Source organism: Copadichromis virginalis, linkage group LG12, assembly GCF_057382275.1.
Source record: "Copadichromis virginalis isolate Kocher_CV1m ecotype Utaka linkage group LG12, C_Virginalis_male_GT1.1, whole genome shotgun sequence".
NCBI lineage: Eukaryota > Metazoa > Chordata > Actinopteri > Cichliformes > Cichlidae > Copadichromis > Copadichromis virginalis.
In genome coordinates this window covers 23,252,255-23,266,191 of record NC_140629.1, presented here as the reverse complement: position 1 = coordinate 23,266,191, position 13,937 = coordinate 23,252,255, and the positions used below count along the sequence as shown (strand labels likewise).

The 13,937-nt window shown below is 40.7% G+C and overlaps 1 protein-coding gene across 1 annotated transcript in view; it reads right to left on the bottom strand.

Annotated features, from left to right (window-relative positions):
* Positions 1-273: 273 nt before the first annotated feature.
* Positions 274-13,937, bottom strand: part of pcsk5b (proprotein convertase subtilisin/kexin type 5b) — a 94,746-nt gene continuing 81,082 nt past the window's right edge. Inside the window, exons 23-37 of the mRNA XM_085475530.1 lie at positions 12,223-12,432; positions 11,215-11,283; positions 8,113-8,173; positions 7,876-8,021; positions 7,126-7,332; positions 6,677-6,760; positions 6,263-6,449; positions 5,953-6,167; positions 5,386-5,628; positions 5,030-5,263; positions 4,756-4,936; positions 4,431-4,648; positions 3,851-3,951; positions 3,493-3,703; positions 274-2,739 (exon numbers count right to left, since the gene is read on the bottom strand). Of these exons, the coding sequence (XP_085331656.1) occupies positions 2,333-2,739; positions 3,493-3,703; positions 3,851-3,951; positions 4,431-4,648; positions 4,756-4,936; positions 5,030-5,263; positions 5,386-5,628; positions 5,953-6,167; positions 6,263-6,449; positions 6,677-6,760; positions 7,126-7,332; positions 7,876-8,021; positions 8,113-8,173; positions 11,215-11,283; positions 12,223-12,432 (2,774 nt within the window). The 3' untranslated portion in view covers positions 274-2,332. The remainder of the gene's footprint in view (positions 2,740-3,492; positions 3,704-3,850; positions 3,952-4,430; positions 4,649-4,755; positions 4,937-5,029; positions 5,264-5,385; positions 5,629-5,952; positions 6,168-6,262; positions 6,450-6,676; positions 6,761-7,125; positions 7,333-7,875; positions 8,022-8,112; positions 8,174-11,214; positions 11,284-12,222; positions 12,433-13,937) is intronic.

Genomic DNA, 13,937 nt, shown 5'->3' with positions numbered 1-13,937 from the left:
GATGGAAGCCTGCTGATGTGATTTCAGCTCTTATAAACTCGTGTTACATGAGACATTAAAATGTTATTTAGAGTTAAAAAAAGACATTTGTTGTACACTCAGCTGTTTTTGCTGGTGAGATGCCTTTTAGTTGTTCCATTTCTAATGCGTGCAAAGGACTGAACTAATTAATTGTGCTGCTTTATCAAGCCTATCAAAGATATAGTGATATCGATAATTTTTTTTTCTCCCCCGTCTAATTACTGCAGGGTGGTCTGGTGTTTTAGTCTCACATGTTGCAGTTATTTAGTCTAGTTTACACAGGGACCACAGATACTTGATGTAGAGTTCATTAAAGCGTATCCACCTTTATTTTCATCCATGTTTCATTAAATCAAATCATTTTAATTCAATTGTATCAAAGTTCTTTTCTTCTCTTTCCTTTTTAAAGCTTTATATACATTCAACGCATTTTCAAAAATGATGAAAACAAGAAACCCACATTAAACAATATGTAGCTGTCTGACCTGTTAATACTTTTTGCCACATTACATCTTTGGCTGATACAACCTGAATTTTGTTACTGAACTCGTATTAGCTTTTACAAATATGCACAGATATACATGTTAATTCAGATTAAATCGGTTCTGAAACATATTTTCAAGATTAAAAGGCTTAATAAAGTGGCTGGTGAGTGTGTGCAATCTTGACATCCTCCATTGTCGCCATTCTTTAACCACATGAACCCTGAACTGAATTTTATTTTAATCCAGCTTTATTATGAAACAACCATTCACAGCACATTTAACATAAAGAACAAAAAAAAAAAAATCCCAACTCTTTTCACTTCACATTCAGTGACTGAACAAGATTTGTTATCTCAGCGAGACCAAACAAGCTGCTACGTTAAAGTCACAATAAAGTCAAACTGTAAGAAAAATATTTTAAGAAAAAGTGTGGGAAGATCACTTGTGAATCTTTCTGCTCTGTTGTGTGGAGGTCTGAACACCTGCACAGACATGGTAGATTTTAATGTAGCCTAAACAAGGAAACAACAACTGTAAATCGTTCTGAAAAGATCCAAAGTGACCCTCACAGGGTCACAAATCACACTAGTCTAAGAATTCCTCTAACCTGATTCACACAGTAAAATGGTGATATTTCAGCACTAATTAAAGACTGCTTAAAATCCCATGTTGCCAAAGCAGAGAAGCATATTACATGTATGTGCTATTAAATATAGTATTGTGTGTGAAATGCAAAGATGTTTAGTTTTAGCTTTTGCTGACAAAGCTGAATCCTGCAAACATTAACATAATTTAATTATTGTTCTATTTCTATTTTCCAACTAAATTAACACTTGAAATTTAATATAGGTGACTTGTATTAAATAGTATTGACGAGACAACACTAACCTCCCCTAAAGAAATCCAGCTAAATTTGTCTTGAATCACATTTATAGTGACTTAAGAAGCAAGCCTAATTTAGATGACCCATGCAGGTTTGCAGAGTATCTTTATTATAGCAGAGCCAATTTATCAGCTATTATTAGCCATTTGCTGATAGCTCAGTGTCGGCATTTATAATGGTTGATAAATTAAAATTTAAAAAATGAAGAAGAGATGGGAGAAACACCAGTGTTAGTAGTTCAATGCATGGTTTGTACAGGGCACGCTGCAACTCCCCTGCTGGCAAAAGGCATTTTAAATTCAACAACAAGCTGATCCGAGCAGAGTCGGGTAGAGGGCAAAGTAGATTATTTTTAAACTGCGCATGTTATCTTAGATAGGGAAGTCTGTTTTTGTTTCATGTATCTGAAAGGAAAAAAAATATTGGCTGACATCTGATTTTTAAATCACCAAATAAAGGTGTCTGTCTTAAAAATCCTATACTGATCGGTTTCTAAATGTTTATTATATTTTTACATGTATGCAACAGGCCACTTCTCAGCATAAAAAGATAAATAACATTTTGTTTCACCACAACATTATTTCCCACTGTTTATCAAACTTGAAAGAACCAAATAATTTTCACCAAAATATTAAACGACTCTGTGTAGATATGAAAACAGGAAACAATGATGGTTCAAATTTTCAATATGTAGCAAAAAAATGTTGATTATACCCATAATTCCTTTCCCAGGCTTGTCTTTTATTATAATTACACATAGCTTTGCCCCACCAGCTAATTAACTGTTAGAAATTAAATATTTTCTAAAGGAATACAAATTGTTTTTTTTTTAAAAAGGATTAAATTAACATGACTGATCGGTTTCTACTTTTACAAAAAAAGGCATTGCACAACAAAGTTGCAAAATAAACATCAAACGGAGAACCATCCCTGTCCGCTCTCTTCATCTATATGAGTAGCTCTCATCATCATACTCTAGTTCAATGTCATCTTGATCCAAGAGCCCATACTTGAACTTCTTATACACCGTTCCATCTTGTGTCATGTACACAATATCATCATCTTCCTCTTCTTCGTCATCGTCACCGTCAATAATTCTGTCGTTGTACTCCCCAAATGAAGAGCTGGCAGGTTGTGGTGCAGTGTTTTCCTTGGTGCTCAGTTTCTGGTACCCTCCAGCTCTGGTTTTGGGTGTCGCGGCACGGGATTTAGACCGAGCATTGAAGATGAGAAAGAGCACTCCGCCCACAGAGAGGATGATGAGAACACAAACGAAGGCAAAGACTTTAGCTCCACTGCTCTGAGCTTCCCCCTGCAGCACCACAAAGTTGACATCCAAGATGCACTCGACTAAGAAAAAGGAGAGAGCAGACCATGAGGTTAAAGTGCACAAATCTATTTACCATCCACTGCAGAAATTTCCAGCAAAACAAGAAGATTTTCATCAGTAATTTTACACATTAATCATGTAGAAAACTGAGATGTGCAGTTGAAACTGCACTTCTTTATCTTATATTAACCTCCTAAGACCCGAATGCTTCCATGGCATGCATTTTTAATTTCTCTTTGATATTTGGGTTGATTGGGACCTGATGAATGTAAAAACAAAGAATTGGCAGATTTTTTTTTTTTTTTTTACCTGATTTTTGTTTCTGACAAAAATGAGATGCACATATGAGGATATTTGTTTATAATTTTGATAGAACAGTGGCAGTATAATGTCCTCGTAAGTGGATATCAGGCCCTTGTAGAGCAAAAGTTAGTACTGTGGTCTAGACAACCCAAAATGTGATGTCCACATATGTGGACGCCAGGTCCTAGAAGGCTAAGATATCTCAGGGATTAAATGTGCACTTAAATGCCTTTACATTGACAGGGAGCGGAGTTCACTCATCCATGGGCTGTATGAGAATTAAATTATTTAAATAGGGCCAGATGTATTGCAGGATTCACACGCACTTAAACACAATTTTCCATGAACAAGTATGGCGAGAGTATGTGTTCAAAAAGCTAAGGGAGGGATTTTCACTGAAAAGATCACACATGCTGGTCATAGAGGTGTGTTTGCTGGAAGTCAGTGTCTCAGTGTGACTCCTCATTTACATTGTGATGACTTGCAGTTGCAGCACTCCCTGGGGATTTGTTGTTCTTTGTGGCGTATCTCATTTCCACAACAGGTCAAGCAGCGGCCATCATCAGAGAGGAGTTGGCCCGCGTGGCACATGGTGCATTTCCATATGCCGGGACCTCGGCAGCCCAAACAAGACGGGTGGCACGCTCTGCACTTGAGTTTCTCGCTCTCTGACTTTGAGTCCTGAAGAAGAAAACATAGACTGAATCCGCGGGTTCACACATTTGGTCAGCTCTGGCAATTTGCTGCGTATGATAGGTGTAAGATTAATGAGTGATTTGAACATAAACAAAAACACTTGCTAAATAAAAAAAACAAGAGATCTGTCACCTCTGATGCATCGTAGTAGCCTATTGAACACTTGGCGGTACACATGGTAGCCATCAACGTGTAGCCAAAATAACAGGACTTACAGGCTAAAGCGCTGTTGTCTGAGAGGAGAGAGGCGACAGATAAGAGCAGTTACAATAGGCCTTCATCTTTGCTACAGTTTAAGATTAGATTCAATGAGAAAATCCATTTATTCCATGTTCCAGAAAAATTGTTCTCCATTTAATTTAGTATAATTTTTTTTTATCTCAGCTACCCCTCAGCCTCCTAATAGAGGCACATATGGTTTAAATTTTAAAATCATAGGTCACATCTTTTTCAAGTTCTTCTTTTCATAAGAGTTTCAGAAAACTTGACCTTTGATGTCATCAAGGTCATCAAGATTCTAACTTAAGATTTTTAGCAGATGTAGAATTTTCACCAATTTGAAAATCTTACGTGTAGTTCTCGACTTATCGAGTTCACAAAGTTCGGTGTCTACACGGCTCAATGGGGCTCAATTTCCCATCAGCCTTGAGGGGTAAAAATAAGCTACAATGCAGATAAGAATAAATAAATAGACATGACAGGCTTCCCTTACCGTTGCAGGTCTTGCAGGTAGGGTGACACTTGTGACAGCTCATGGAATGACTGACTTGGTAGTATCCTGGAGGGCAGCTCTGCAGGCACTGGCCCCACTGCTTCATGTAGACATAGCCCTTTCTGCAGCTCAGACAGTTTCCGCTACCACCACCCTGACACTGGCTACAGGACGGGTCACAGCGCTCACACACCATGGTGGCTGTGTTGCCAAAGTGACTGAGAAAGAGAAAGAGGATATCTGCTTACTTCATGGTATTTTTTTTATTAAAGGATGTGAGACTACTCCTGAGATTTGCGAGCACGGCTTTGTTTTTTTGCCTGACCCCTCTGAGCAGGTTTCGACGCAGGTCTCTCCCTGCTTGAAGAATCCAGGTTTACAGGTGACACACTCCACACTGTGGTGGCCAGTACACGTCTTACAGCTGAAGTGGCAGCGCCCACACAAGCGCTCATCCTGGTCCTTAACGTAGTAACCCTCAGGACACTGCGGCACGCATGTGTTGTCTGATTGGCACAGGCACAGAGTCAGCATTTCAAAAGGAAAAGGACAAGCATACATTAAATAATATGAGCTACAGTACATCTTTTTTTTCTTACGTAGTAAGAAGTGTGGGCTGTTACAGCTTAAGCAGTGGTCTTTGCCTGGCCCATTACAACCATGGCAGTGTTTATGGCACTGTTGACACTTCCCATTCTGGTCCTTGTATGAGCTCGGGGAGCATTCACTGTACCACACACAATGTCCAGTGGCATCCTTTTGCCTGCCTTCAGCACAGGTGAGACAGGATGTAGGCTCAGAGCCTGAGCAGGTCAGACATGAACTGGGACAATCTGGGAAAATATGAAGCCATTAGACAGAGCCAACTAGAATCTGAGTATAAATGTCCTGTAACAACTCCACTGATTCATTTTCATTCTCATTGTGTGGTCATGTTAAGTTTCCACCTTCCTACCTTTGCATTCTTTGCTGGTCTCATCATAATACGTTTGGCTGGGACACTCAGAAAGACATTCTCCACTGTAACGTACATTTTTGTCACTTTGACATAGAGTGCAGTCATCTATGTCGGGTCCATCACACAAAGCACAGTCATCATGACAACGCACACACTCCTGCTGGCTCATACTTTCAAAGTAGCCATCAGGACAATCACCCACACACTGATCATCATGGAGAAAGTAGTAAGGTGCACAGTCTGGGAAGAAGAAGGAGATGGCAAAATCATTTTTTTGTGATTTCCAAAGTCTAAGTATTTATAATTAAAAGCAAAGGATTCAGCTCTTTGTTGTTATTTCATTTCCTCACTTCCTGACCCTCTGCAGCTATCGAATTTAGGTTTCAGGCCTGAATTATTAGCAGTCAAGGCAGCAGCAACAGAGCTCTCTGCATTTCCTGTCTATCCCTCTTCTGCACCCCTTCCTCATCTCCCTTATCTGTTCAGCTAGTATCGCCTTTCAAAACAGCTCTTTTCCACATCTTCCATTCCTCTCCACTTCACTGTTCCACCGATCATACTTACTCTTGCACAGGCCATACTGATTGCACTCAGTGCAGTGAGCTGGACAGTGATAGCATTCTGTATCATTGGCATAATAACCCTCAGGACACTGGAGCACGCAGGAGTTGTTGAGCAGCAAGTACGGCCTCTCACAGCTCAGACAGTGAAAGATACTTTCCACACAGGATCCACACCCTGTGCTACATGGCAGGCATTCGAGATCTTTAGGAATCCCTCTGAGAAGCAAGCCAGAGAGATAAGAACAAGATGTTACGGACGTTTTACATTTGTGTGAGTTCAGCAGGGAAAGAAGATGAAACTGAAGAAGCACCTCTGACACTCCACCACACACTTCCTGTTTTCCATATAAAGTCCACTGTGACACTGCTGGCACAAATTGGCAGTCTGGCACATGACACAGCCTTGTGAGCACTCCTCACACTGGCCAGACTCCACGTTGGCAAACATGCCAGACGGACAGTGAGCCACGCAAGTGTGTCGAGCAGTCAAAAAATGGTCTAAAAGAAAAAAAGAAAAACCACATCACTCATTTAAATTTAAATGATATTGTCAGTGATTAACATCTTTCGGCATTTGCTGTATTTGATATTGTTCCATAGGATATATGAAAAACATCATGGTTGATTTATCACCTGTTGATGGTAAAGCATGGGTTCTGATAGAAATCAAGCTAAAGTATTTTCTAGTTTCACAGGCAGGCTAACACAGCATACAGCCTGCTTACCTGGGGGGCAGGTGGTGCAGTTCTCCTTCCCTCCACCAAGGCAAGTCTTACAGGAGGGGTGGCACGTCTCACGTTTGTACTGAGCTGTCGAAGAAAAGAAAATGGGAAGTGTTTTTTTTTTTTAAAAAAGGAATGACATACAAGTGACAGAAAAAAATAAAAGGACTTTTAAATATGTAAATGCCCCCAAAAAATGAAGGCTCTGCTACTGAGTACAATAGAAACATGACTTTCAGTTTCTCCAGCTTCATTTAAGTTTGATGTTTTAGTATAAGAACACTACAGAAGTAAACTCAGAATTTAGTACAATTAAACAAATATGGTGCTGTGAAACTCCTAATTTTACACAGAACATGTAAAACAATACGAGTCTATCACCAATCCACAGGATGCTAGATGGATCGTGCTGATGGCAGTTAGAACTGAGGTCAAATGATCATTTACTGTACTTTTTTTGAAGTGTTTCTCAAGGGAAGAGGCACGCTGGCTTCTCTCTAAACACTCTCCGTTCCTCAGCATAAACCCATCCTCGCAGGAGTCACAGTCATTGTACCGTGGCCCTCGGCAGCTACGACAGCTGCGGTGACAAGGCTCGCACTGCCGGCTTTTTTCATTCACAAAGGAACCTTCTTCACAACGATCCACGCACTCGCCATCTAAACACACAAAGAAAATGTGTAATGCATATAATGAAAAATGTCACATATGCAGATCCGTCTAAGTTTTTGATGCTTTTGGTATTTCATTGTTGGGGTTTTTTGCCTGGTATTTGGTACATAAATAAAACTGAAGTAAAAAAAAAAATTTGAATTGGATTTTTTCCTGTGCATTCGTGTGAGTTTTCCTTGTAAATCTTGACTGCTTTGTCATGCTGGCTTGTCAGGAGACAAATGTTTAGTGCCTGCTTTCCTTGTCGGTGCATGAAAATCTCAGTCGAACTTAAAAATTAAAAATTATGACTCTGTGCCATTAAGAATTAAGGCAGTTCTGAAAGAAAAAGGAGGATCCAACCACTACTAGCATGCTATATCTAATAAGGTGGCCAGTGAGTGTATATTCTTAAAACACAAACATAAAGCATCATTTCTGGTTTTCAGTTCCTCACTTTGTCTACCAAATGTAGTTACATATTTTTCCATCGGCAGTTTATTAGCTGATATTTTTGCTACACACCAAATAAGAAATGTTTCAAGTGTTACCGGAGACATAAAATCCATCTTCACACCAGTAGCACTGGGACTGGTCACAGATTACACATTGCTTATCTTCACACGGAGCGCACGCCATGGCATCTTCCACACTGTAGGTCCAATAAGGACATGACCGATGGCACTCGCCTCCTAATCTGGCAGACAAAAAGAGTCATTATAAGATGAGCACACACTGTGTGACCGTGGAGGAGGAGCTTAATGACTTACTCAACTGAGGAGACTTACTGGTAGTAACCTTCTTCACATTTAAGGCAAACAGTTTCCTGCTCCTGATCTCCCAAATCATCTGTGGCGAAAAGCAGAGATTGAACCACACAAGAAAAAAGGGTAAAAAAAAAAAAACTGCCTTAGTATGCATTTCAGAAATTCTTGTTTAAATCAAAATTTAAATATGATGATTTTTGAACAAGTGAGGTGAGGAACCAGTGAAGCAGGTAGTAACTGTTCGAATGCAGTTTCTTTAGACAGCAGCAGGAGGCACTCTGACAACACATATCAAATGTGTTCAGCTCAGCACAGAAATGAATGGCATGCTCAGATCGATCATAAGCCGAGTGTGATCAATTTTAAAGTAAGAAAGAGACCTAATCCACAAAGCAAATGTAAAAGCCAGCGAGTCTCCGTGCTCACTTTGGTTCCAATCTTTAAGATCAGTGCATTTCTCTCATCCCCAATTATTGCAAGTGTGTGATTTTCTGTTTGTCGAGCTTGCACTGCAGGTGTACTGCTGCTTAAAACACACACACACAAAATGCATAATGTGAGTGACGGGTTATGAATTTTTTTCCCTGTTTTCGTTAGACCAGGAAACATATGGAGGGGATATTAATAAGTAATTCAGGTGAGCGTGTGACTGTTTTTCTACACGCAGCAAAGGAAGAAACTTGTTTTCTTGCAAACTAATTAATTTGTGCTGCCACTCAAAACCATCCAACTGGTAAGTGGGAAAGAGTCACGCTGTCATCCCTTAGTCCAACAATGTCAAAACATCTCGAAGGACAGAGAGAGCATGGGGGTGGGCTTTTAAAACCCTGCATCTGCAGACTTTCCCTTGGGACCTTCATCCTCTCCAGAAAAAGCCTCTGCCGACCCCCTCTACACCCCCTTTCCTCTCCCTGCTTCTCTCCAGCACCCGCAACTTAGCACTGCACTGGTTTGCACTTCAATGCAGTCGACAAGCCACTACCTGTGAAAGCAATTACTCATACAGAGAGAGACTGAGAGAAAGGAAAGGTGGGAGGGACGGAGGTATATAGAAGAGGAGACAGCGAGCGAGGAGCCGGAAATCATGCCTCCAGGCTGTGTCTGTGTGTGAGAGGGAGAGAGAGAGAATAGCGCCCGCATAAATATTAACTGTGCACGCCAGGGGAGGGGGGATTTCAACAGAATTTAAAACCTGTACGCACATCCTGAACTATTCACTTGTGGAATGTGGACGCGCTCACACATATTACGCAAGCAACAATCACGCTTTAAAGCAAAAGATTAGGTCAAAGTTATACATGCTCAGGAGGGGAAATGGCTGAACTCGATTTTAACGTCAACAAACACAAATCATCAATTCAGCAAGAGAAACTGAGAAAGTGTGTTTATGAAAAACTCCTTGATATTCCTGATACAAAGAGACAAGCATAGAAATGAGATGCAGTGCATTAAAAGGGCTGAACTCTGGGGGTGAAACCGAGCTTTGGCATGCAAACAGCCTCTGAGCAAGAGGTTTAACTCTTTATTACTCCTTTTTGTAATGGACGGGAAGAGGTCAACGGTAGCTGCGATTCCTGAAAAATTAGTAAACAAATGGAAATCCATTAACTATTTAAGCCATCCTCACTTGTATCAAATGGAGTGTGGCACGAACAGCCATGTAGAGATGTTATGAGGAATGAAAATAAGGATGGGACCCAGACAGACAGAAAGGCCTTTTTTTATTTAATTGTGGAAAAATACTGCAGTACACGCCCTATGTGATAAAATAAGCAAGATGAAGGTCTCGAGTCCCAGGTAAAGGTCAAAATACGGCGATTTCATCAGATCACACCCAGGTACACAAGAAGCACGCATCAGTGCCATTACCCAGAACCAAAAGCTTGACTAATCCAATTGTAAAATATTTTCAAACCTCTCGCCACTGATTACAAATCGTAGTAACCTAAGAGGATTACAGGACATAAAGCTGATGACGAGTCAAAAAAGACGCGTTGAATTTATAAGATGGATGAAGCTAGGACTGAGAAACAGCTGCTGCACCTTATCACACACTGTCAGGCTTGAATTCATTGACTGATCTCATCCGATGTTACAAACCTCGAGCCTACAGTTTCTTAATCTCTCAGGCAAATGAAAACAAAATCCAATACCAAGCGGTTAGGAATTTGGTTTCTTATAAAACACAATAGTGCATGATTTAATCCCCTCGTATATCTATTCATAATTATGATTTAAGGCTTAATATCATACACCCAAACCTGACAGCCAAAAGTCCTCCACAAGCAGGATTCAGATTAAGCTGCATTCCCCACGCTGACACACAGAGGATGACCTCTGGCACGAGTATGAGCACACACACGTCAGATGTCAGTGACACAAAACGACACGGTTTCGTCTTTACTCTGGCCTGTGGCATCACATCACACAGCCAATCATCTCAAATCTCTAATGTGCTGACTGACTTGTTTGGCTTGCAGAATTGCGATTGCTACGACTGGGTGGGTGGCAAGAGCGAAACTGAAGAAACGTATTCCACCCAGAGTGCATAATGACATAATAACAGTGAGCTTCCACCTCAGACTAGTTCAGCTCCACAATAACAATTTTCCACGGTATGTTGATAATTACCCCTCAGCCCTTTCGTCTTAACGTGACTTGTACCGATAGTGCTCCACAAATCTCATCCACACTAAGTCTATATGGTTTTCCCAGTGAAGGGAAAGTGCTCAGAGATTTAAGAGCGCCTGACTTTTTCATAAATTGACTCAGTTGTTGGGGGCTCCTCTAAGTGAATTGATGTACCTGCAGTAATGGAGAGCCTACAGCAGAGCGTGAGGTGCAACTAAAATCAATGGCAACGTCATTAAATGCAGCGGCGATGCCTCACAACTATCCTTTCAAACACGTTTAGAGAGCATCCCTCTTTAGTAGGTGTCATGTTTGCGCTTTCACAAATGTATCTCACCGATGAGCAGGGTGGCTCATGATTATTAATTCATGATTTTGTGCAGCGCCCGTGACTGCCTCTGCCTCTTATTTTCTAGGGCCTGGTTTTGTTTATGCAGGTCGGTTGATGGAGAAGGTTGGATCAGCCAGACGATGGAAAGAAAAAATGCTTACTGCGTTTACACTGTGCGCAGCCGTCATCACAAAGAAGACACTTTTCATCCTCTGCATCCGAGGCCTCACCTGATGAACACAAGTGGACACAAATGAATAAGATTATATATAAGGACAAAAAGGCAGAGATGTCACATACAGCACAGCTAACGAACCCGGCAAGGTCCTCATCCTGTCTGTGCAGGTCTGCCTTCCACATAAGATCAGCATCTCGCCTTATTCATAAACTTTATCTCCTCACTTACACACTGCCATCATTCCTCCGTCTCAGATTCACTGTTGTGAAATTTTAAGTACCTAACTCCACCACTCCTCCTTATCTCAAACGCAGTATCTCAAAAAATATAACAGCTCACTCAAAAATTTCAGCTCTTGCTCAATACTCGATTTGCTGGCATCCGCATTTGATCTCCCACGATGAGATAAAGTGCAGCGGGTTCGTCCTTCTCAATCTTTTCAACTTTAAGAAAACATTTGGCAAGTGTTTATTGGCCAACAGATGAACGAAGTTAAGACAAGTCTGACTTTATTACTCTACTAGGGGATCAGTTTTTATAGAGCCAAAAATAGCTGCTTCACTGAATAAACTTTCAATACCATCTATTATACTGTCATTACTATACTTCAGTCGGGACCAACATTTGTTCTAATTTATATTTGGCAGTGCAGCTTTGTTCCAGAGACTAAGGCTCATTTATGAACAGAGAAGGCTTCAATTACAACAGATATGAGACAGATTCAGTCAAACACAGCATGAAAAGGAGGAGGGGGGTTGCAAAGCTGCTTGCAAATGTAAAATCCTCGCTTTAAAAACCTGCTCAGCTGAGTTGTAGCTTGTTGAAGTTGTCTTTTGGAGACCATTTTCCTTTTTATGTATTCTTTAAAATACAGCTACACGTGTTCTCACAGACTAGTATATATTGTTTTATTACAAATTATATTATTAATGCACTTTTTCTTTATAGAAGGTGACCTACTACCTGCACATTCTGTACCGGCGTATCTCACCTGTGCTGCAATGCAGTGGGATGCAGTGGCCATTTCTGAGCTTGTGTCCTGGGCTGCATTGGAGGCAGCGATCTGTTTCAGTGCAGATGATGCAGTATGCCGGACACACGTCACACCGTCTCCCTTCTGAGCCTTCAAACTGGAACAACCCCTCTGGGCAGACATCCAGGCACTGACCCTGAAAGAGGTACCTGGCCACGCCAAACATATCTGAGGAAGAGCAAAAACAGCAAAAGTTTTAGGAAAAGAAATCTGAAGAAGAAGGAGTGCTGAAAACAGCTTTGAGGACATACTCAGACACAGAGTCATACACAGGTTAGGACAAAGCAGTTTTACTGCAGGCGTTTAAAGGAAGGGTACATGGATGTTTTGGTATACCGCAAGGACATTTGGCACAGCCAGTCACACGTGGGAGCTTCTCCTGTAAAATGTATGGAAGCCAGGAAAATGATAAAATAACTCAAATTCATAGGCAGCCCAATTATTTATTCACACAGGTTTAGAGACCAGTCAACAACCCCTTTGCAAATTACTTTTTTTTGTCGGCATAAATATTTATGTAAACAATAATAATAAGCTTTTTACAACATTTAACACATTTTGTTTGATCCTTAAAAAGTGTTTTAAACCTGCTGGACATTCAAATGAAACAATTTAGTGGCTTTAAATCAGGGCACGTGCTTTTCAAAGTCAAATATTTTTGAAACTGTAAATGCAATGATATTTAAATGTCAACATTAACCCAGTTTTTCACAGTTGGTCAGCTAAACACCCTCAGCCTGCCAGTCTGTATTTGCTTTCACTGTAATTACATTTTTTTTTTTAAAAATCTGTGTCTGGCCGTAATTTCATACATGTCCGGGCTTGTCCGCGTGCGTGTCAACATTTTTAAACTGACACTTTAGTATTTTGCTTGTTTCATCCATCTGTATCTTCGCTACTCGTAGTAGTGACGAGCGGGGGCGTCGAACATGAATTTCAAAGACCTGTCCTCTCAGTACGGAGCTGTACGCATGTGAGTGTGACTGGCCAAGATAACAGAGGTTGTTTTGAGAGAGGAATGACAAGGGCAGAGGCAGATAGAGGGTCTGTTCAAACTATTATTGTTATGTCTCACTGAGCCTCAGACAGACCGGCAATTAAATGGAACCACATTTGCAAACAGTCTGACAAGCTTGCCGGCTAATTGAGAGTGTATGCACATGTGAAGGTGACAGAGAGTGTGTGTGTGTGTGTGTGTGTGTGTGTGTGTGTGTGTGTGTGTGTGTGTGTGTGTGTGAGAGAAAGAGAGAAAGAAAAATCTGGTGTTAATCTTCTTTTGGCTGTCTGGTATCTCAAAGTGAGTGTGTGATTGGGGGCTAGGTGTGTGAGTAACACAATCTCCCCAGTGTAAATACATTCATTCAAACAGCCATAATACCTCCTGAAATAGTGTGATAAACACAGTTATTACTACCATCCTCCGGTTGATATTTCTTCAGCTGTGGTTGCCTAATGACGTCCGGATTTTATAACTGCTGTTATGAGGGGAGGAAAAAGGCTTTTTGATAGACTGATTGGCTGCACAAGATCAGAAAACATGCAGTTTTAGAGGAAGTAAAAGTAGTCATTAAATACAGACCTTTCTTTTTTTTGACTGATCTGAAAAGCTGACCAAAGTGCAGTGACCTCTAAAGTATGCAAATGACTAATATATGTTTTATCCACATCTATCA